We start from the raw sequence: 20,072 nt of genomic DNA, 5'->3' as shown, positions 1-20,072 counted from the left end.
TGATATTTCCCATGCCCCAAACCCTTCAAACACATAACTTGCTGTACAACGATAAAAGACGAAACTGGTTACGGCAGATACAGCATTTCGCATACGCCATAACATGAATCCCATATAGTTAACAAGGGGGATTCTAACAATATGGAGACTAAATTCAAGCCAGATTCTCAAATGATGAATGAATCTGAAACTGGTAAAAGAAAGGGGTTTGAATTGGAAATTGATGAACCGCCCATGCCAAAACCAGTTCAGTGAATTGACACAAACACAGAACTTGCAAAATAAATCAAAATCAGGTATAGGTTTCTATGGACAAAGAAAAGACCCCTTCTTTTTACCCACCATCGGCTATTCATTAATAATCAAGATCAATAACATCAGGAAAGAAAATGATTTAAAGCACATTCCATAAACCACTCAATTCTGAAACATTGATCATCTGGATGACCTTAGACATGGAAGAAACTAATATACATCACATAAAATTCCAAAATTAACCAATACCCATAAAGCACTGCCAACCAAAACAAGCATGGCTCCGACTCCGACCCTCTTACCCAATCTAGTAAACCTACCACTACCCGCGAAAGCACCAGAAAGCCCGTTCCTTTGGTTGATTTGATTTGACTTTTGACTGCAATTCACTTCTTGAGACTGCCGCGAACGCCAGGTCGTGGCTTGTTAGCGTCCTTGGAGGGTTCTGCGACTTGGGTGCTGGTGCTGGTGCTGGTGCTGGCATGGCGATTCACAATCTTCTCCTCCTCAAAAGGGATCTTTGGATGTCGAGCTTCATGGTGAATCTGCATCGACTTCACGTCCGGTGCCGTAATCTTGCAGTGCGGGCACTCCATCTTGGCGTGCCCTCCCTTCTCTTGTCCAGTCCGGTCAGCGATTCCGGCTTTGCCGCCGCCGCGGTTGGTGGTCGCGGCGTCGATCTTGGCCGCGATCTCCTTGGCTGTGTGCTTCTTCGGCTTGGCTTTGCCTGTCATCTTTGACGATCAGTTTGATCTCAAGAGAAGACGGGTGAGGTGAATTAGACACAGGAAACCCTAACTCTAACACTGGAGGGAAAGATATTGAGGGAGTGCGTGTGTGGGTGCGCGGTGTGTATTACTCCCATATATATATAGGGTTTATCTGTCTTTGATTATGACTTGGTGTGGTAAAGTAAGGATGTTTGTGAGCTCGGTGACCTTTGGAGCTCCCATTGGATTATGAATTTGTGACCAATTGGGTTTGGGTCTTTTCTTTCCCTGGGTCAGACCAAAAAAAGACCAATTGGGTTTGGACTGAATGGTCAAACTGTTAAGGTAGGTAAGCCCAAACAAAACTACACCTACATTAACAAGTGGAGTTATTCTATAGTGAGGACGGCCTTACATGAGTTTCTATCTTTTAATTGTTGGATTAAATTAATTAATTTGATTTAATGCTTAAGAGGTAGAGCCTCACTCCAGGGCCATATATAAAGCCCTCACTTTAAAACTCTTATAAACTAGTGAAAGAGAGTGGGTCATCGATTTTAAGCTTTTCTTGATCATTTTAACTTGCCGATTTCGAGCTTCTTTCTCTAAGTTCCTCTGCTGTTATTAACAAGAGATAACCATTTTACCCCATTAGAAAACAAATTTTTTTATATTACAGAAACCCCTTCCCCTAATTAGAAGTTAAACATGTTATGATTAGCAAAAAGCTTGAAAAGATAAAAATGAAAAACATGGTATTATATAACACACGCACACCCACAATATTACGGTAGAATAAGTCCAAACTTTATGAATATCTTTGGAATTATAAAACATTCAACAATAATGCTTTATCTCTTGAAATAAAAAAACAAGAGACAGAGACCGAGACCTTGAAATGAAATTCCCAAAGTATCAAAGATACCGTCTTTATCAACAGATAGAAAAGAGAATAACCTAAAACTGTTGTAGTACAGACAGAGCATTACGTAACTGCACAGAAAAATTGGTCTGTAGTCTGCACTGGACTGGACCAATTGCCACCATATTTCCCAAACAAATAATGGAGATACCATGGAAGACGAAAAAGAAGAAAGTGTTGAATGGATTTTTTTACCAGAAGCTGTGTGTGAGGATTTTGAGAGAAGAGGGGGGGGAGAGAGAGAAGGAATAACTGTGGGCGGATATTTTACGCCACAAACAGAAACAGGGGTCTAAGTGAGTGACTAATAGCAAAGCCAGAAAGAAAAGGAAAAAGATAAGGGCCCTCCAAGCCATACGTTAAACTTTCATGGTTTGCGGCTTCTGTAAATTGTCTTCTCTGTATAACAACCGTCTCTTGTTGGAACCATAACCTTGATACTGGTAGATAATGCTGTAAAGGCACTGCCTCAGGAGCAATGTGTCAAATCCTTCTAAAAACCTCATATCTGTTGCCCTAGATTTCATGCCAGCAAATCGCTGGTACTCCTCAAACACAGAAGACAAACACCAATTCTGAAATTTTCGTAGACAACCAACAAGGCAGCCCGTCCGATGCTGTAAAACCAAAATTACAAACAGAAGGTGAGAACTCCCATAATCCAAAATCTAAGCGTTAATATGATACTACTACAAATATGTTATGTGTTGTTATACGAAGTTGTTAAATTATGCAGAAGGTTAGTGTTTTCCGCCCATTCAAAAATGACTCCTGGCTAAAACCTAGAAACACAGAGAAACTACCTGCTAAGAAAAGAGAAAGTCTTCAAATAATGATCTCTCCCTGTCAACAAATGCATCAGCATGCTAAGCAGCGGAGCCCTACCCCTACCCGTTTCAGGAAATGATAGAGACTAATCTTTAAAAGACGACCCAATTTGCTTAGACATCCTACTATAACATTAACAATGGTCAATGATCAGAAGTAAATGTTTACATTGTTTGCATAAAGAAAATCCAATTCATTCTAGAAAATAAAATCTCAAACCATATTGCCCAGTAAGGTACTCTAAAATATGTTCCTTGAAAAATTTCTTTTGATTCATTGAACAATGAAACAGATGCTGAAATGACTGATGAAGAAACATGATTTGCAATCATGACAGCATTTTGTTTATTGAAAAAAAAAACGACATATGATATGAATGGCATTAGTTGGATGATAATGTTACCAACAGACTGGCTCCTATGCTAGGTAGCAGTAAAACAAAACATATGAATGGCTGAGAATATTAAAAAGAGCTTAAAAAATTTACCTTTCCACGCTTGCAATGGATTAAAACTGGATGATTTCTCACATCTAGAAACACAAAAGTTTTCATGTTAGAAACTAAGAAATACAAGCTAACGTTAAAATTAAAGGCAGAACTGTCATAATAGTCCAATACCAATCAAGACTTTCAGAGCCTCCAAGATGGTATCCTTAAGAATAGATACAGAAGGCTCCTGCATATACAAATGGTCATAAACCTATCAACACATTATACATAGCTCATATTCCATCAAATGTCATGGCCAAGCATAATGTTCCCCATTTCAATGAACGTGTAAAACTGCATTTCAGACATTTACCAGCACGGATGTGCACATGCATGCAATTAAGCATATACTAATAGCAAGTAAATGGAACATATGGATCTGACAAGAAGATGTAAACTGAAAATTTTTAGCAAAGAAAAGCACAGAGAGAGAGAATATTACCGTCTTCCCCTCAATTCCAAATTGGAGGAGCTGAATATTCTGAGAGCGCAGAAACTCCAAATTCTCCTCTGGGTAAGGCTCAGGACACAAATATCTGCTCCAAATCCCAAAATAAATCACAATAAACGCCACATTCTGATTAAAGCAAATAAACCAATTTATTATGTTCTGTTTAGTTGCCAGGAAATTCACGATACTTTTCTTTCGATTTGATAAGTGAAGATGAAGCTACTCTAAAAACAACTCTGAAATAGTTTCTTGCTCTTCTTTCCCTCAATTTCTTAACCTAAGCAATCAAACAAATTCTTGAAAAGAATTACGAACGCTAATCAGATTATTCAATGCAACAATACTTAGTTCACACTGAAACTTAGACATAAAGATAGAAAAAGATTTCTTGTCTTATCTTTTCCTTCCTTTCTCACGTCATTCTATAGTATTTTCCCTGACTTTGTCAGCTACCAAAAACCTCACAACGCGGCCTTCACCCAACCACACGCACATAGTCATAGATACATACATGCATTGTGTGTGTGCGTGTGTAAAAATGAAGACTTACATGATGGATCGAAGATTAAGGGATTGGAGGAAAGGAAAATTGGATGGTTGCGGGAAACCAGATCTGAAAATGCCGTCCTCGACCATGGAGAAATTGGTCGGAGGCTCCAAAACGTCGTCGTGGTCGTTGTTCATGTTGCGCTTCTTCTGTTCGTCCATCCCTCTCTTTGTTCCTCTCTCTTCTGGTAGTGGGGGTTGTATATATGCAGACATAGAGGCAGAAGCAGAGAATAGAGAATGCAGCGTAAAGCGGTTTGCTAATAGTAACACGAACAAGAGAAGAGGAGGAGTTGATGGTTTGGTTTAGGTGGGGGAGGAGGGAGACTAGGAGAGAAGAAGGAAGGAAGAACGATACGACGCCGTTGGAGGGGGCCGGGGGTTTCTCAGGTTTCGTGTGTCTTTTCTTTATGTTTTCTTTTTTCAGGGGTGAAACGCGAGAAGGGAAAAGGAGGAGAAGGGAAACGTGAAACGCGAAACTTTGATTTGGGTTGTTTTGGGATTGGGGGAGTTGGATTTGGATTCTACGAGTCCGTCCGAGGTTCTTGTGGACTTGTCCCCTCATTATTTATAAAACATTTTGTACTTTTTTTCTGTTGCTCATTTGAGTTCTGTTTTCCTTGTTGTTTTGTTGTTTTTAGTAAACCCGCAATTTTGTGAGGGTTTTGGTTACTTACAACAATTGTTTGTTATGATTTTTATTAAATTATGACCACGATTATAACATTGATATGTGAATTTGGTTGGCTCGGGAATCAGTCTATTAATATTTTGGTTCAAAGTTTTGAATTGAACCCATCCTACAAGCCTACAAGTCTACAAGTCTACATATGACTTGTCAACTCACATTCAATGATTCAACTACGTCGGTTGGAATTGGTCTCTTTTTTCAAAAGGTCAAAAGGTCTTATCCAAAGAAAAGAATAACCAAATAAATAGGTGTTTATGTTCAGCGAGGGAAGCTTCTCAGAAGAACTATCATCTCTTCTGTGGGTCAAGCCCAAATTCCATCATTCAAAACCAACTAAAATAGTCCAACCCATTCTAACTTCCAAGTTCTAACCCAACACAAAAACCAAGGACAAAAGAATGGCATTGGGGCAGCCCAACCAAACCCAGCAAAGTAAGCAACCCATTTTCATGAGCATGAGCATGACCAACCACATACAAATAAAATGAAGAGATTAGTTTAGTTGGATAAAGGGATAAGGTTTTAGTTCCACCTCATCCAATGGAATCGGAGGATTCTCTGAGCACCACAAGACAGCATCCTTGACGCTTGCCTGCCTGCCGATGCAATTTGCAAAACTCAAAATATTACTTGTTCACTCTCTCTGCTCTGCCACTCCTACCCACCAATATTTGCTTGTCTTTGGACCAAACCAAAGTCATGGCCTCTGCTTCACCAATGGCCAGCCAGCTCAAATCCAACTTCACCTCCCCAATCACTAGAGCTGCTTTGGTTTCACCCAAAGGCCTCTCTGCCTCTCCCCTAAGCCTCTTGCCTTCTAAAAGACTCTCTTCCTTCACCATCAAGGCCGTCCAATCTGAAAAAGTAATTTACTTCTTTCTTCTTTATCTTCTTTACACTTTGTAATTGTAAATAATACTTTACTACTTCTTCTTCTTCTTCTTATACATCATTTTTAACTTTGATGTATATGCATTGCCATTTGAACATGATATTATGTGTTGCACTTGCAGCCAACTTTCCAAGTGATTCAGCCCATCAATGGTGATCCCTTCATTGGAAGCCTGGAGACTCCAGTGACCTCTAGCCCATTGATTGCCTGGTACTTGTCCAACCTCCCAGCCTACAGGACTGCTGTGAGCCCTCTTCTCAGGGGTATTGAGGTGGGCCTGGCTCATGGGTTCTTGCTGGTGGGCCCATTCGTCAAGGCTGGTCCATTGAGGAACACACCCTATGCTGGGGGAGCTGGCTCCTTGGCTGCTGCGGGTCTTGTGGTCATATTGAGCCTTTGCTTGACAATCTATGGAATTGCGTCCTTCAAGGAAGGAGACCCATCCACAGCTCCTGCTTTGACCCTAACTGGCCGGAAAAAGGAGCCCGACCAGCTTCAAACCGCCGAGGGATGGGCCAAATTCACCGGCGGCTTCTTCTTCGGAGGCATTTCAGGTGTTACTTGGGCCTACTTCCTCCTCTATGTTGTAAACCTTCCTTACTACGTCAAGTAGGTTTGATTATTTTATTTGCTTCAAACTGTAATGACTCATGTAATGAATGATGTATGCTATATTGTTTGTGAAGATCTATCTATATTCTTTATGTTTACCACTTTCTCTCTCTCGCTCACAACTACTCACTCGTCTTCAACTTGCCATTTTAATTACTTGTCTGCGAAGATAAATTATCTATTTGAATGGCAATAGATAATTATCAATCTTGGAAGCTCTGTTGTTGATCATTACAAATTTAAAGTCAATTGCATGTATTTATAAATTGATAATTGTATTAGGTGCAAAGTGTGTATATATATATATATATAGTGTGTGTATGTATGAGATGCCATATAATTACAAAGCCATACATAGTAGTCATCATCACTCATTACACCATTAAAAAGCTTCAGAAAACCATAATGGAAATGTACGTACTGCCTACCATAATGGAAATGTAAGTACAGGGGGGAGATATAGAATTCCGATTTGGACTTGGCAATGACATTGATTTATAGTCTTAAATATAATCACATCCTCAGTCCACAAATCTCTTTTAGACGATTTAAGAGGAAGAGCCGTTAACGAGAGGAACTGCAACATCAGCTTGGGAAGGCATAGAGAGCTCAAATTGGCTCCAAGAAACAGGGGAAACAGAGAGCAGATCAGGAGATATGAGATTATCCCATCCCCTAATGGGGTCAGTCGTTGCAGATGCAGCAGAAGAAGAACCATCCCAGCCTATGTGTGTCACATGCTTCACATCCGTGGGACCCCCTATTTCCATATCCATTTCCATTACTTCTTCCATATCATCATCCTTGTACACTATCAAGGAAATGAAATGGGCACGAGAGCAGTAAGTAGAGATAATTAACAAGCAAATGATAATTGCCAAATCAAATCACCCATTTGTTGAGAGACTTACCAAATATCTGAGAGAAATTCTTGAAACCCTTGAAGAGCCTGTGAATACCACTGGTAGATATGTTTGGTTTTGGAAGGGACAAGGATCTAAATGAGTTCTTCGTGCTTTCACCTGATAAGCTATCTTCTTCCTCTTCTTCATCTCCTACTTCTTTAGTTCCTTCACCAGACCATTGAGAGAAGAAAAACAGATAAGCTAGCTGATTAAAGAGACACTGGATGTGTGAGTTATATGTGTGTGTGTGTGTGTGTGTGTGTGTGAGAGAGAGAGAGAGAGAGAGAGAGTTTGAGACAGACTTATTGGAGATGGAATTGTGTCTGATTTTGATCTTCTGGGCGGCTGTACACCAACAGCAACGCTAGACTCAGAAACACAACCAAATGTGAAAGGAAGAAGAACCAGTCTTTCCATTCGTTCTCTCATATTTCCATTAAACAGCGAGAGAGAGAGAGAGAGAGAGAGCAATGTGGAGAACGGGTGGTTGGGGAAGTGCAACGTTCGGAGTGGGAATGGCTTGTTCTAATAGTATGCAGGTTGGCTTTGTTATCAAGTTTCAATAATTTTACGTATAAAAAAGTGAAGTTACATATGCAAGTCTGTTTGGTAGAGATGGAGGGATAAACAAATTAGTGTTTGCAAAACTCCAAGTGATGGCTATGTTTGGACGTCAAATAAACATTAATAAGGTTTCGGTTGACAAGTTTAACCTAAACAACCCATTCCCAACCCACACACACGTATATATATGATGTATTATAAACACAAGTAGAGTAGAAACAATGACATAACATAAACCACTTTTCTATTGAAGATTCTAAAAGTGGGTCGGGTTCTCCACTTCACTTACCTCTCTTATACAATAAGCCACCAATTTCCACATCTCTCTCCTTTTCTTTTCTTTTCTTTTCTTTTCTTTCCTTTACTTAATTTGGACTCTACCTTCAAGTAGTGCATACGAAGCCATCTTTCTTGGTTACAATCAATCTCATGGCTAGGAGCTAGGAAGAAGACCAATTGCGGTATTTCTTAGAAGCAGGGCATATATGATTGATTGGAAGAATAGGAAAACAGAGTCGTTGAGTGAAGAAAGCTACAGTTGTGTTGTGTCACCTACCGTAAAGGGATAAATTACCCTTATACCTTATGTCCCTCTGCCTGTGGTTGCAACATGAACAGCAATCAACAAACTCTGAGGCTGACTCGAGCTTGTTCATAACAGGCTCCTTCAAGATGATACTACTTGATCACCATTCTATTTTCAGTGACAAAAAGAAAAATATTTCTTTTAAACTTGCTTGGCGATTATGGAAAATGACCCAGAGCATCAGTAGAATGACTTGCACAAATATATATATATTAGAACCTTACCAGTAATCTCCACAGGAGCACAGACCATGTTTAAAATGATGGAACCGATGAAGATCTCTCACAATTATTTCCCTATCTAAAAGCTGAGAAGTATATTTAATAAAGTTATGACAATCTGTACACACTCTCAGGTTCTTCATTATCCGAATTGGTATCCCAGGAGTTGTGCTCATGATGCCGTAGGCAATTGCAAGCTTTTCGCTGTGATAACCAAGAAGTACTTCTCCTTGTTCTTCTTCAACGTCCTGCATCACCATTTTCACGTCTAATGAATACCCAATTTCCTTCAGTCTTCCGATCAGCTCATCCAAATACGAATATATCTCTGTGGAATGTGGATGGGACCTATCACCCATGACGAAAGAGTGGACTTGATTCTTCTGTTGGATCCAAGATTGACCAGCCACTTTGTTAATTCCTCTTTGTTGCATCAATCTTCTCATACCAGCCGCTTCTTCCCATCTATGATTCGCAGCACACATGTTCGACAACAAAACATAAGATCCCTCATCAAACGGTTCGAGTTGAAGTAGTCTTTCAGAAACCCACTTTCCCAGCTCGAAATTTTTGTGAAGTCGGCAAGAAGATAGAAAGGACTTCCATACTGAACTCAACTGAGAGATACCATTCTTATGAATGAACTCTTTAATCTCATCCAAGCGACCTGCTCGGCCATAAAGATCAACCATACAAGTGAAGTGCTCAGCTCCGGGCTTGATGCCATAAACTTCTTTCATCAAGCTGAAATATTTGCAGCCTTCTTCAAGAAGCCCGGCATGGCTGCATGCATTTAAAACCACCACGAAAGAAACCTCATTCGGCTTAATTCCCTCTTGTATCATGAGTATAAAAAGCTGAACAGCCTCCTTCCCTTGCCCATGTAAAGCTAAAGCGGAAATCATTGAAGTCCACAGCACAACATTAAGATCACAAGTCTGTTTAAAAATCATCCAAGCATCATTTAGGCTCCCGCATTTAGCATACATATCAATGTATGATGAACCTAAGTGAACATCTGTTTTGTACCCAATTTTCTGAATGTGTGCATGGATGTGTTGACCGAGAAGCAAAATCCCAACGTTAGCACATGCAGAAACAATACTTGTCACAGAGAATCTATCCACCATAATCTGTTCACGAACCATAGAACAAAAAGTTAGCAAAGCATATTCGTACTCACCATTACGAACATACCCAGAAACCATTGAACTCCATGATACAACCTCTGTCTTTGTCTCATGACAAGTAAACTTAGAATTTGTTCTCGAAGGCAATGTTTTGAATACGAGTGATGCCTTTTCCATTTTCCCACATTTGGAATACATATCTATTAATGAAGTCCGAAGAAATCCATCATTTTGAATACCAAACCTTAGAACGCAGCCATGAATTTGTCTCCCCAGTTCAAGAACATACAAAGATGAAGCCAAAACCAGAGCTACTGAGAAAGTGACTTTGTCAAATGGAGGTCCAATTTCCACCATCTCAGAAAGTAGCTCCAATGCATATGTTTCATGCCCATTTCGCATTAGCCCATATATGATTGTATTCCAGCTAGCAACGTCTTTGAAGGGCAGTCTTCTGAACAAATCAAGAGCCTTCTCCATATCCCCAGTATGCATATATGCACCCATCATTACATTCCAAGTAACTGTGTCTCTCTCTTTCATAGTTTCAAAAAACTTTTCTGCGTAATCAAAGGCGCCACATTTTACATAAACATCAAGGATAGAGTTCTCTAATACCACATCCAAGTCAATCCCATTGCTTAAAATCCATCCATGAATCCCCTTACCCATGCGAAAATCGCTTAAACTAGAACAACTCTTTAAAACACTAGATAGTGTAAATTGGTTCGGACAAACACGCTCAATTTGCATCTGTTTAAAAAGTTCCAGCACCGTTCTACAATAGCCAATTCGAGCAAACCCGGATATGAGTATAGTCCAGGACCGGACATCCCTGTCAGGGCTTTCGCCAAACAGCTTGTGTGCATAGTCCAACTTATTAGATTTCACATACAAGCTGGTGACATAATTCCTGACATCCAAATTGTCCAAAGAACCATTCTTGACCGATTTGGCGTGAAGGGTATCAGGCAGTGATTCGTTTGGCAAATCACCCACCGCACGAGATTGGTACCACCCGTAGTGTTGGAATCTCTGATACTCAAAATGGTGGTTGGTGTTTGTAACATAAGTGGGCTTCAAAACTGAACTGGAGCTGATGTATTTGGTGTTGAGACAAGTCCATCTCATTTTAGCTCCTAATTCCGATGGAACGATGAGTTTGACATGCTATGAGGTCAGCTTGGGAAATGAATGATGAAAGGTTGAGGGTTTTGGTTATTTGCCAGGTAGGACACGAAACAGAAGCAAAGGCATCTGAATTCTCAATTGCTTTAATAATGCCAGTGTCAATTGGCCGTCGTCGGTTGTTCCCACCGTAAGTTAACGACTTAGGTGAGTGTAAAAATTGATCGAAGAAATCAATCTCACAAACCCTCATGAATGAATGAACTCGCTCTCTTTCTGCCAAATGAATTAAACCCGCTCCACTGTTCGCTAATTGAATGGTAAGGGGATAAAAAAAATTGAATGGTAACATTAAACTCATTCTGGGTATTCTTTTGCCTTGGTAGTATGCATTTGGCATAACAATGGGTCGATATAAATGATTTCACAAACTTTCTTGTTTCTTTTCAAAAGGCTACAATGCAAGTGGAGTGGGGAGGAAAGCAATCAATATCTCCATATACTACATATTACAAACGAATAAGAATGATCTGTTATAAACGAGTATCATACTCTACCATGTGAAGGATTCCCAAGAAGAAGAAAAAAATGAAAAAGGAAGCAGAAAACGCAAAAACAAAATGTGTAGAGCATTTGAAAGCCCTTAAAGAATCAGGTTAGCCTAGAGTATATCATACAGTTCACTCTTATAGAGGAGGATAAAAATATGATGATACGGAGAAGCATAGAAATAGCAAGCCTCCAACTGTAGCAACAGTGCGTTGGGAGATTTTGGATGCCAGCATGCTCCCTCCCACCACAGCCACAGACGTGCAGATGGTGTGCCCTAGTGTCGCACCTACCGCTACTCCGAGTGCATTCTTGTGGGTTGCCAGCTGCGAGGTCAAAAGGAAGCAACAAATAAATTCATCTCATTCCCGCAGGAAAAGTCACAAAATATAACATGAACTATGACAACAGGGGAGAGAGGAATGTTTTCTCTTACAGCAATTGTCGCTATTTGGCTACGATCTCCCCACTCAGCTAAAAACGTTAGAATGAATGACTGCAACAGCAAACAGAATAAATTAGTTATGGAGGTTATATCACAAGACTTCAAAAGTACAGCTAAAAGTTCTAAGTTGTAGGAGTTTATTCTCAATATGACTAGCTATAGAATAAGATATGGATCATATTTGCTAAAACTACAAGCATGATGTGCATGCAGCATATATAGGTTATAGGTGCTACAAGTAAAGGTCCTGACTAAATCTATAATTAACAAAAAGAAAAGAAACCAAATCATTAAAATAAATACAATGCAACAGTCATACCTCCAAAAAGATTGGTGTACAAAATCTGGAAAAGAAACGGCGGAAGGTTGTCTTCCCCTGTCCAGACTCAAGTTTCTCTTCTACCTGGATAAATTGGGTGTCAACCAGATTTAAACAATTAAAACACCAAATTAGACTAATCGAGGGACAACATTCAAGTTGAAAGCACATATATGCTATTGGCCCATCATACAAAAAGTTATCAGACATCAGGAATAATATAGGCAATCAATATAGAACAACAAATATGAATTCTAAGAGATGAAATCAACTTCTCCTAAACACCTAGTGCTTTCACATTCCTCAGCATGAATAACAGAGGTGAAGGAGAATAAGCATATCTGATACCAACATGGTTAACCCAACCAGAAACCAATTACACTAATAAGTTCAAAAGATAAGACGACAATTCACCCAATTTCATTACTAATGCAGGCATCAAACATTGTTTGTTAGTTTACCATCTGTCTCTCTATAGATTATAAATTAACACGAATCAGGAAAAGGCTAATAATGTGCAAACATATCATAAACGAGTCAAAAACTTTGACAGAATATGAAATTGTTATTTTTTGAAATAAAAAAAAACTTACTTCTTCCATTTCTTTCTTCTGGGACGATTTTGGATCTGATCTCCAAGCAATGTAAAGTAAACGCAGCCCAAAAAATAAATAAAGAACTGCAAAAAAAAATATATAGAATTACAATACTTGAGGTACTATCAACAAAAACCGTAGAATTTCATAAGCCACCATAGGAAAAACATAAAGAAGAAAATGAAGCCTTAAATACTAGACAAAATACAAGAGTGACCAATACAAAATTACAAGAATCACGGCTGTTAAATAAACAGGGAATCTTAAAGAACAGTTGCAACAAATCTATTAAAAAATGTACACATCAGAGAGACAAATAAAGAGAAGGGAAAAAACACCTTGAAGCAAGGCCATGCATCTGTTGCCCAAAAAATTATGGAAATCAAATTCTCAGAAATATCTTAGTGGTCAAGTACCCGGGGAAAAAAAATTACCTGTAGCTGCACTATTTGTATGCTTCCTTGATATCAAGTTTGGCACAATCCTACCAAGTCCAGTGGAAAGTACCTAATTGACATGTACAACAACTTAAATCTTGATTACATCCACAATAAGAAATGGCACTTCGCAGTTTCTGAACCATTCCAGTACAAGACCATGCAAACAGATTGCATATTAGAACCGCAAAAATAAAGCAGAGATGTTAAAGGGAAAATGTTATTATACTTATGCTATAATAGAAACAGAAAATTAGATAACTTACCGTCATTATAACCAAGGCAGTGAGTGCACCAGATAGGACAATTGACCTGGGATGACGCATTGCCATAAGAGCTGCTATTATAAATGTTTCATCTCCGATCTGGTAGCATTTTTGTCAATTAGAAGAAAATTAGTTTAATCATTATGTCTCTGCCTTGTAAACAGAGTCAAAACCTATCAAAACCTATCAAAACACTTGACTTGGTTTCAAGTTTTCAAGTTTATTCCTATTTTTTTTATGGGATCACTAATTACTAACTGAAAAAATATGCAAGAATCTCTAGTAATCGACCATAAGCTTCAAAGTAGAATTGGTGTAAACAATGCCAGGAATTTTGTGCACAAACCTCACTGACTAGTATCATTGACAAGCTTGCTATAAAGGCATCAAAAATTCCAAGACCGGAGTCCACATTGAGACCAAGAGCAACTGCATCAACCTCATTCTTGCGTCCAAGAGCATTAACTTCAAGAAAGCCCAAATTAATCTGTACAAACAAATTAATATATATAAATATCGACAAGTAAAATCAAAGAACAAGATACTAAATCTTCCATTTAAACCAAATACTTTTTTTGTGCATAATAGCACCAAAATCAACTTAATTGCGACTGAATTTCAGACCTACAAATAAAGCTCCACTTCAAAATTGCTGTTTCCAAATTTCTGAATCGTCAGACTATAAATCAAATCAAATAATAAACTTATTTTACACAATACTACCTAATTCGATGAAAAATACAATTGAATGATATACAAGCTACCAACTCACACTCTAACCAGTTTATGAAGCATCACATTGTAACTTGCACACAATCAGATAAGAAAAAGATGATGCATCAGATTAGTGGTTGTTAGAAAACGTTTCTTTGTCTTCATTTCACCTAAATTTTCTCAGCAACCAAACAGATTGTAAAATGAGAAAGAGAGATGATTGTTGTCAAACCTTGCTACGACGGCCGAGATCTTTGGATCCACTAGAGTCTCCCCTCTCAGCTTCAACCCCAGACTCCTAATCATCGAACAAATTATCACAATTAAATCACATATATATAAACACACGCAATATGCATAGAGAGAGACACAGAGAGAGATAGAGAGAGAGAGCTACCTGAGCAGAAACGGTAAAGATGAATAGCACAGTGAGGGCGAGAGCATACGCAAATGTTCTAGGAATTGAGCGAAAACCCATGACGGCAGGAATTAGAAGGTCTGAAACTCTGATAGGTAGACGACGGAATCAGAGAGAACAGTTAAGGGGGAATTTTCTCGGGAAAGTGGATCTGAATCCAAAAAAAAGTTTCCTCCTAGCTTAGTCCTTACTAAGATCCTACGCAAAGCCCATGGAAATTGGTGAGATCTGAGAGACAGACAGAGTGAGAGATCTTTGCTAATCAGCGAAGATCTCTAGAAGGTGGGGTATGAACGGTTCACATATTAAAATGGTGGAGAGACGAGTGTGAAACTGTGAAAGGGAAAAGGTTTGACCCAAGTGAAGTAACAACTACAGAGAAAACCAAAAACAAGAAAAGAAAAATAAAAATTTATACGCGTCAAATAACTCATTTCCTTCCTTTTATACAATGAAAGATGACATGTACAAAAAAAAAACGAAATGGATAGTTGGATTGAGTTTATAGCAAATTATAAACTATGAAAATCGCGGCGACAAAATTGAAGCAATGCGGTTTGGTTCAGTTTTAAAATGGTTTTGACGTTTTGACAGTGAAAACCAACCAAATTGCTAATTACAATTTATGGTATTTGGTTCCTAATTTCGGGTTGTTGCTAGAAGGATGAGTTTCAAAGTTGGGATCCACTGACTATAACTTGAAGTTGATCATGGTTTAGACATTCATTGCTTGATATTCAAGAGTTTCACTTAGGTGAAATGGCTTGGTTGAAGTTGTAGATAAAGCATGTGCTTGGTCACATTTGTTGTATTTTCGATTTGAACAGTGGAATCAAGTAATTGAGGGAGCTTAGATCTAAAACACACAATCCTCTTGCAAGTAATCAAGTAACGTTTAATGGATTCTGTTGATGCCCAAAAAATTTACGGTTCGGCCCAATGCAATACCTTATCAAGAAGAAACCCGATTTTGGCATGCGAAAGTTAGTCATATACACTTTGCACGCATGTCATGCCAAGCAAATAAGCAACACGCCACGCTACAAGTGGGCCCAAGCCACGCAAGATGCAGGGCTTGCTTGAGTGAGTTGTGATATGAATGGTAATAAATTGTCATGAGACCCATTGATGGAGAAATAGAAGTCAGGTTCTTGGGAGCTCATTTCATAAACATGTAAGGTGAAGAGAGAAAAGAATAGTCCATCACTCCAAACAAAAATAGCTCAACCAAAATAGCTTATTGACTCAACCAAAAGCCCAAATGTTTGATAAAGAAAGCCCACTTACTCAAGAAATCAACTTGGCCCATACAATTACAATAGAAAAGTTGCAAAACTCTAGCATTTGGCTGAAGAACAAAGCCACGAAGGAGTTTGGAAGACCACGTGGGTTACTGGGAAGGAAGGAATAAGTTTTCAAGCAAAACATCCAAGAGACCAAGAGATATTGGTGTACAGATCACCCCTTGAATCAGCATTCATACCCATTTTATTTCCCTCATCAGACCTGGCCATAAAAAAAGGAAGAGGAAAATGGAGTTCTAATACAGTTGCGGGAAAAGGGCCTTGCAAAAATCCTTGATTTTGTGCAAATGGGCAGAGTGGATTTCACCAAAATATGATGATTGAAGAGATGAGGGGAGAAAATAAAGGAAAGACTTGGCAAAATGGGCTAGAAACCATTAGGGTTTCTTAGGAAAAGATGGCTTCCAGGGCTATCAATAAGGCCTCTTCTACCCAACAAGCATTAACCACTTCAGAGAGCAAGCTTCCTCTCTTACTCCCAAAACCCAGCAATTTCATGCTCAGCCCATCCTTTTCCCTTAGTTTTCCCTATTGGCAAGTTGTTCGACACTTGACAGAGTCTTTGTCAAGCTGCCGGAAAAACACTCAAGCCACATTTTTCTCTCTTTTTCCTCATGCTCAACCAAACCTCTTTGCAAAATCTTTTCACTCCAACCTTAATACCCCATATTTCTCCTAGAAACACTTAGTTTTCTCTTCAATGCTAAATTCATGACAATTTTGCTCCCATGCCACAAACTTCTCATGCCAAACTAAGAATTTATCTATAAGCTGGTGTTATTTTTGTTGGTGAAGGTAACCAAGGTGTTTTCTATGACCCTACTGTCCTTTCGAAGCATTCTTGGAGCTTGATCTTCAAACTCAGGCTCAATGGGCAATTTCATCCATCGCCCTTTACTGACCCGTTTGTAATCGGAAGAAAAAGCCCTCTGATTCTTACACATGTCAAACACACACAAAGCATGTGTGTAAGAAACATATGGTAACTTAAACCCTTTATGATAGGAAATTCTACAAAGGCTCATACTATTTCTCAAATTTTTAAAAAATTAGACAATACAATAAATAAGCTTTTAATCAACGAGATAAAACTTGGAATATCTTTAAATATTGAGAAGAAAAGTATCACTATATCAATAAAATAAAATTCGAAATCTTAAATGAAAATGCTAGCAACCTTCTCTCAAACATTTTCTTTTGGACATTCTCTATTCTCCTTATGACAAGTGTCAATTTCCTTACACTTAAAACAATGTCGTTAATGCATCACATAAGCTAGTTTTTATTTTCCAAGTTTACCTGTATTAAATTTATTAATTGTTTTTTCACAAGCTAGTTTTTTTTACAATTTTTCTTACCACCTTGTTAAAAAAATTCTAAATAAGAACAAACCTGAGTTTTTTTTCACAAAAGAAAGATGATATCATTTTCACGACAACAATATCACAAAACATACTTTTTTTATAAATTAAAAAACTAATTTTTCTTATTAAATTTTACAAGGTAGTAAGGAAGTTGTAAAAATATTTGGAGCAATTGAAAAAAAAACATAAAAGCTAATACTTTTAGTAAGGATGAATTTGGAAAACAAAAATTAGCTTGTTTGATGTATTAATAACATTATTTTTAAGTGTAAAAAAAATGACACTTGTCATAAAGAAATGGAGAAAGTCCAAAAAGAGAATGTTAGAAAAAAATCTGGATCTGCTGTTCCCAAATCCCATGTTCCCTTGTGTCCTTAGTGGAACTTTTTGACATATGTCCACCCTTTTAACCCCAACAATAACAATGTTAACTTTCATTTAAAAAATAATAATAATAATAACTAAAAATGAAAGATAAATCGATCAGCGACCACCAAAATCGATTCAGCCCCCGCACCCAACCCCGACAGCCACCACATCTGACCGGTGGTAGCCCCTCTCCTCCTCATCGTCGGCAACTCCCGACCCGCTGTCCATCTCCTCCCACCACCATCACCACCTCCTTCTCTCCCTGATATCCCCTCAAATTTGGGTTTCATAATTGATTTCAGGGTTTCAATATGGTTTTTCAATGGGATTTCTGGTATTCATGCATATCAGTAATCAATTTTATCGAATGAATTGAAGAGTCTTGAGGGAAATTTAAGGATGAGAATAGGTGGGTATAGGAGAGGTTTGGTGTGGTGGGGTTGTGGCTGAGGAAGGAGGTCAGGGAAGGGAAGGGGATGAGGGGTTGGCTGCTGTTGTGGTGTGTGCTTGTTTTTTGGTTTTTGAAATTATGTAAGTTAACGGTGTTAGTTCTAGGGTTACGTGAGTGGACATATGTCAACCAACTAGAAAGAGAATACCAAGAGCCCCTCCCTCAGAGAGAAGGTAATATTGGATTGGAAGTGAAATAATGGATGAATTAAGTGGGCCAGTTGGTGATTTATGCAGCATCCATAGGGTATAGAGCCAACCAAATTGGTAGAATAGAAGCTGTAGAAGGGGTTATTGTTTGCTGCACCTGCATAGAAAAAACAAAGTTGAAAGGACAAATGGAAATCGTCCACATGTAGAGCTCTAATCCTCTCCTTTTGTCCCTCTCAGTCAGAAATGCACCCCACAGGACAAAATCCAAAAGATGAAATAAAAGATGCGGATGCGTATGCGTATGCGTATGCGTGCGTATGCGATGCGAGAGAGATAAAAAGGAAAGGGCGGTGAGGGCCCAAACCCAACCCAACCCAACCCCTTCCCCTTCCAAGTTCCAACCAATCAACGTTGAGGTGAGGACAATGCGTGCGAGCTTCCGCCACATTTAAATCATCAAAGCAAAGAAAGCACCACCCGCTTCAAACGCCTTCATACCCCCCAACAAGTTCCTCGTGTTGCCCTTGTACTTGCCCTTGCTCTTCCCCTTGCCACCAAATATTCTTTCTATTTTCACCCCAATTTTTACTTCTCCCAATCCACCATATTATTATATTTAGGCATCACCACGTCATACGTACTTGTGCATCTATTTTATTATGTACTAAACTTTAGTTCTATCTATATAATTTATTCGTCAGCATGAGGTAAGTATCATTCTTTAAACCAATAATGCAAATTTAAAGGTGTACAATTTCGCACTACAAGAAACAAATTAGAACCACACTCAAAAAGTAATTTAATCCATTGCGTGCATAAAAGTGGGAAAATTTGACATCTTGCTTTGCACAGCCCTGCCATCTACAGATATAAAAAAGTTATTTTTCAAGTTTGCCAATGTCACCTCAATTATTCTGATTTCCTTTTTTGGGTTTTTCTTTTGAGAACTATTCTTATTGAAGGGAGCGATAATATACTACACGGCTGATAAGATTCGAACCCAAAACCTTACATGGGAGAGCAATTACTCCAAACCACAATACTAGTAGTATGTTCCTTTGATTTTCCCTTTTTTTAAAGGTTGGAAAACTATAGTAAAGACCGGTTACCCTTTCTTTTTTTGTTTTTTATGTTTCCATTGCGATGTCACTTGGTTTTGAAGCAGGAAATGAGGTGGAAAACCAGAAGCTCCAACGGGAGCGCTCAGGTAAAGCTTTGTTTCTTCGTGGCATAAAAATATCAAGGGGAGGGACCTGCCCAATCAAAACTCATGCATCGACTATGGATCAATGCTATTGACTATTTATATCCACTTTTTTTATTTATTAAAATAGTAAAATTTCAACAAGTCCTGCTTAATATATTATATGTTTAGAATTGAATACGTGGCGTCCTTTTATTATATTTCCAACAAAAGTAAAACCTCCCCATTAATAATAATATATACTGATTACTAGTAAGATAACGATTATTTATAAATTAAAAAAAATCACATAAATGAAAGATTAATTGATAAACGAAATTTGAGAGAGGGAGCAGATACTGGAAAATGTAAAGAAATAAGCTGGAAATAGTAAAAGAGGTTATAAGAAGCGGTCCGAGTTTCTGGTATCCGGTTTAATGTAGCGCATATTCGCAGCCCGTGAAGCGGGACCTACTCGCTGCGTAAGTCGACCACGTGTCGAATAAAAAATTAGTTTAGGCATTGACGTCGAACATAAAAGCTGAAGTAGCAATAAGCACGGCGAAAAGGTAAG

General features: G+C 38.5%; 6 protein-coding genes across 8 annotated transcripts; 1 reads left to right on the top strand and 5 right to left on the bottom strand.

The window, feature by feature from the left end:
- Nucleotides 1–328: 328 nt before the first annotated feature.
- LOC103318791 (protein METHYLENE BLUE SENSITIVITY 1) lies at nt 329–1,111 on the bottom strand. Its single transcript, XM_008220223.2, has one exon. The coding sequence runs from the start codon at nt 987–989 to the stop codon at nt 642–644; it is 348 nt and encodes a 115-aa protein (XP_008218445.1). The 5' UTR covers nt 990–1,111; the 3' UTR covers nt 329–641.
- Nucleotides 329–4,751, bottom strand: LOC103318790 (inositol diphosphatase DSP3). Its single transcript, XM_008220222.3, has 5 exons — nt 4,207–4,751; nt 3,648–3,741; nt 3,335–3,392; nt 3,203–3,246; nt 329–2,504 (listed from the first exon to the last, which is right to left on the bottom strand). The coding sequence occupies exons 1-5, from the start codon at nt 4,416–4,418 to the stop codon at nt 2,247–2,249; spliced, it is 666 nt and encodes a 221-aa protein (XP_008218444.2). The 5' UTR covers nt 4,419–4,751; the 3' UTR covers nt 329–2,246.
- Nucleotides 4,752–5,402: 651 nt separating this feature from the next.
- Nucleotides 5,403–6,495, top strand: PSAL (photosystem I subunit l). The gene is made up of 2 exons (XM_008220220.3): nt 5,403–5,757; nt 5,907–6,495. Exons 1-2 carry the CDS (start codon nt 5,593–5,595, stop codon nt 6,396–6,398), a joined length of 657 nt encoding a protein of 218 aa, XP_008218442.2. The 5' UTR covers nt 5,403–5,592; the 3' UTR covers nt 6,399–6,495.
- A 239-nt stretch (nt 6,496–6,734) lies between these two features.
- Nucleotides 6,735–7,871, bottom strand: RIC4 (ROP-interactive CRIB motif-containing protein 4). 2 transcript variants are annotated; one of them, XM_008220219.3, is made up of 3 exons: nt 7,605–7,871; nt 7,309–7,467; nt 6,735–7,208 (listed from the first exon to the last, which is right to left on the bottom strand). In XM_008220219.3, exons 1-3 carry the CDS (start codon nt 7,729–7,731, stop codon nt 6,946–6,948), a joined length of 549 nt encoding a protein of 182 aa, XP_008218441.2. In that variant the 5' UTR covers nt 7,732–7,871; the 3' UTR covers nt 6,735–6,945. The 2 variants fall into 2 exon arrangements, with proteins under 2 accessions (XP_008218441.2, XP_088902231.1); XM_089046105.1 differs by having other exon boundaries at nt 7,309–7,458.
- Nucleotides 7,872–8,093: 222 nt separating this feature from the next.
- Nucleotides 8,094–11,207, bottom strand: LOC103318879 (pentatricopeptide repeat-containing protein At4g14850-like). 2 transcript variants are annotated; one of them, XM_089045687.1, is made up of 2 exons: nt 8,677–11,207; nt 8,094–8,560 (listed from the first exon to the last, which is right to left on the bottom strand). In XM_089045687.1, coding segments are annotated over exons 1-2 (2,259 nt in total). In that variant the 5' UTR covers nt 10,935–11,207; the 3' UTR covers nt 8,094–8,559. The 2 variants fall into 2 exon arrangements, with proteins under 2 accessions (XP_088901813.1, XP_088901788.1); XM_089045662.1 differs by having other exon boundaries at nt 8,094–11,207.
- A 195-nt stretch (nt 11,208–11,402) lies between these two features.
- On the bottom strand, nt 11,403–15,090 carry LOC103318787 (GDT1-like protein 3). Its single transcript, XM_008220218.2, has 9 exons — nt 14,655–15,090; nt 14,490–14,555; nt 13,890–14,030; nt 13,544–13,642; nt 13,275–13,347; nt 12,838–12,923; nt 12,245–12,328; nt 11,917–11,976; nt 11,403–11,806 (listed from the first exon to the last, which is right to left on the bottom strand). The coding sequence occupies exons 1-9, from the start codon at nt 14,733–14,735 to the stop codon at nt 11,618–11,620; spliced, it is 879 nt and encodes a 292-aa protein (XP_008218440.1). The 5' UTR covers nt 14,736–15,090; the 3' UTR covers nt 11,403–11,617.
- Nucleotides 15,091–20,072: the final 4,982 nt, after the last annotated feature.

This window comes from Prunus mume, linkage group LG1 (assembly GCF_029339155.1).
Source record: "Prunus mume cultivar Tortuosa linkage group LG1, ASM2933915v1, whole genome shotgun sequence".
NCBI classification, from domain to species: domain Eukaryota; kingdom Viridiplantae; phylum Streptophyta; class Magnoliopsida; order Rosales; family Rosaceae; genus Prunus; species Prunus mume.
Note: the sequence above shows the minus strand (reverse complement) of the source record. Positions and strands in the feature narration are given on the sequence as shown.

Excerpts from the sequence above, each read along its gene's own strand:
- LOC103318791 (XM_008220223.2), bottom strand. The coding sequence starts at position 989 with ATGACAGGCAAAGCCAAGCCGAAGAAGCACACAGCCAAGGAGATCGCG.
- LOC103318787 (XM_008220218.2), bottom strand. The coding sequence starts at position 14,735 with ATGGGTTTTCGCTCAATTCCTAGAACATTTGCGTATGCTCTCGCCCTC. Across the intron at positions 14,556-14,654 it reads TCTTTACCGTTTCTGCTCAG|GAGTCTGGGGTTGAAGCTGA; the intron begins GTAGCTCTCTCT and ends TTCGATGATTAG. Across the intron at positions 13,348-13,543 it reads CTGCCTTGGTTATAATGACG|GTACTTTCCACTGGACTTGG; the intron begins GTAAGTTATCTA and ends CATGTCAATTAG.
- RIC4 (XM_008220219.3), bottom strand. The coding sequence starts at position 7,731 with ATGAGAGAACGAATGGAAAGACTGGTTCTTCTTCCTTTCACATTTGGT. Across the intron at positions 7,468-7,604 it reads CACAATTCCATCTCCAATAA|GAACTAAAGAAGTAGGAGAT; the intron begins GTCTGTCTCAAA and ends GGTCTGGTGAAG. Across the intron at positions 7,209-7,308 it reads GAATTTCTCTCAGATATTTG|TGTACAAGGATGATGATATG; the intron begins GTAAGTCTCTCA and ends TTTCCTTGATAG.
- PSAL (XM_008220220.3), top strand. The coding sequence starts at position 5,593 with ATGGCCTCTGCTTCACCAATGGCCAGCCAGCTCAAATCCAACTTCACC. Across the intron at positions 5,758-5,906 it reads AGGCCGTCCAATCTGAAAAA|CCAACTTTCCAAGTGATTCA; the intron begins GTAATTTACTTC and ends TTGCACTTGCAG.
- LOC103318790 (XM_008220222.3), bottom strand. The coding sequence starts at position 4,418 with ATGTCTGCATATATACAACCCCCACTACCAGAAGAGAGAGGAACAAAG. Across the intron at positions 3,247-3,334 it reads GGCTCTGAAAGTCTTGATTG|ATGTGAGAAATCATCCAGTT; the intron begins GTATTGGACTAT and ends TTGTGTTTCTAG. Across the intron at positions 2,505-3,202 it reads TCCATTGCAAGCGTGGAAAG|CATCGGACGGGCTGCCTTGT; the intron begins GTAAATTTTTTA and ends TTGGTTTTACAG.
- LOC103318879 (XM_089045662.1), bottom strand. The coding sequence starts at position 10,934 with ATGAGATGGACTTGTCTCAACACCAAATACATCAGCTCCAGTTCAGTT.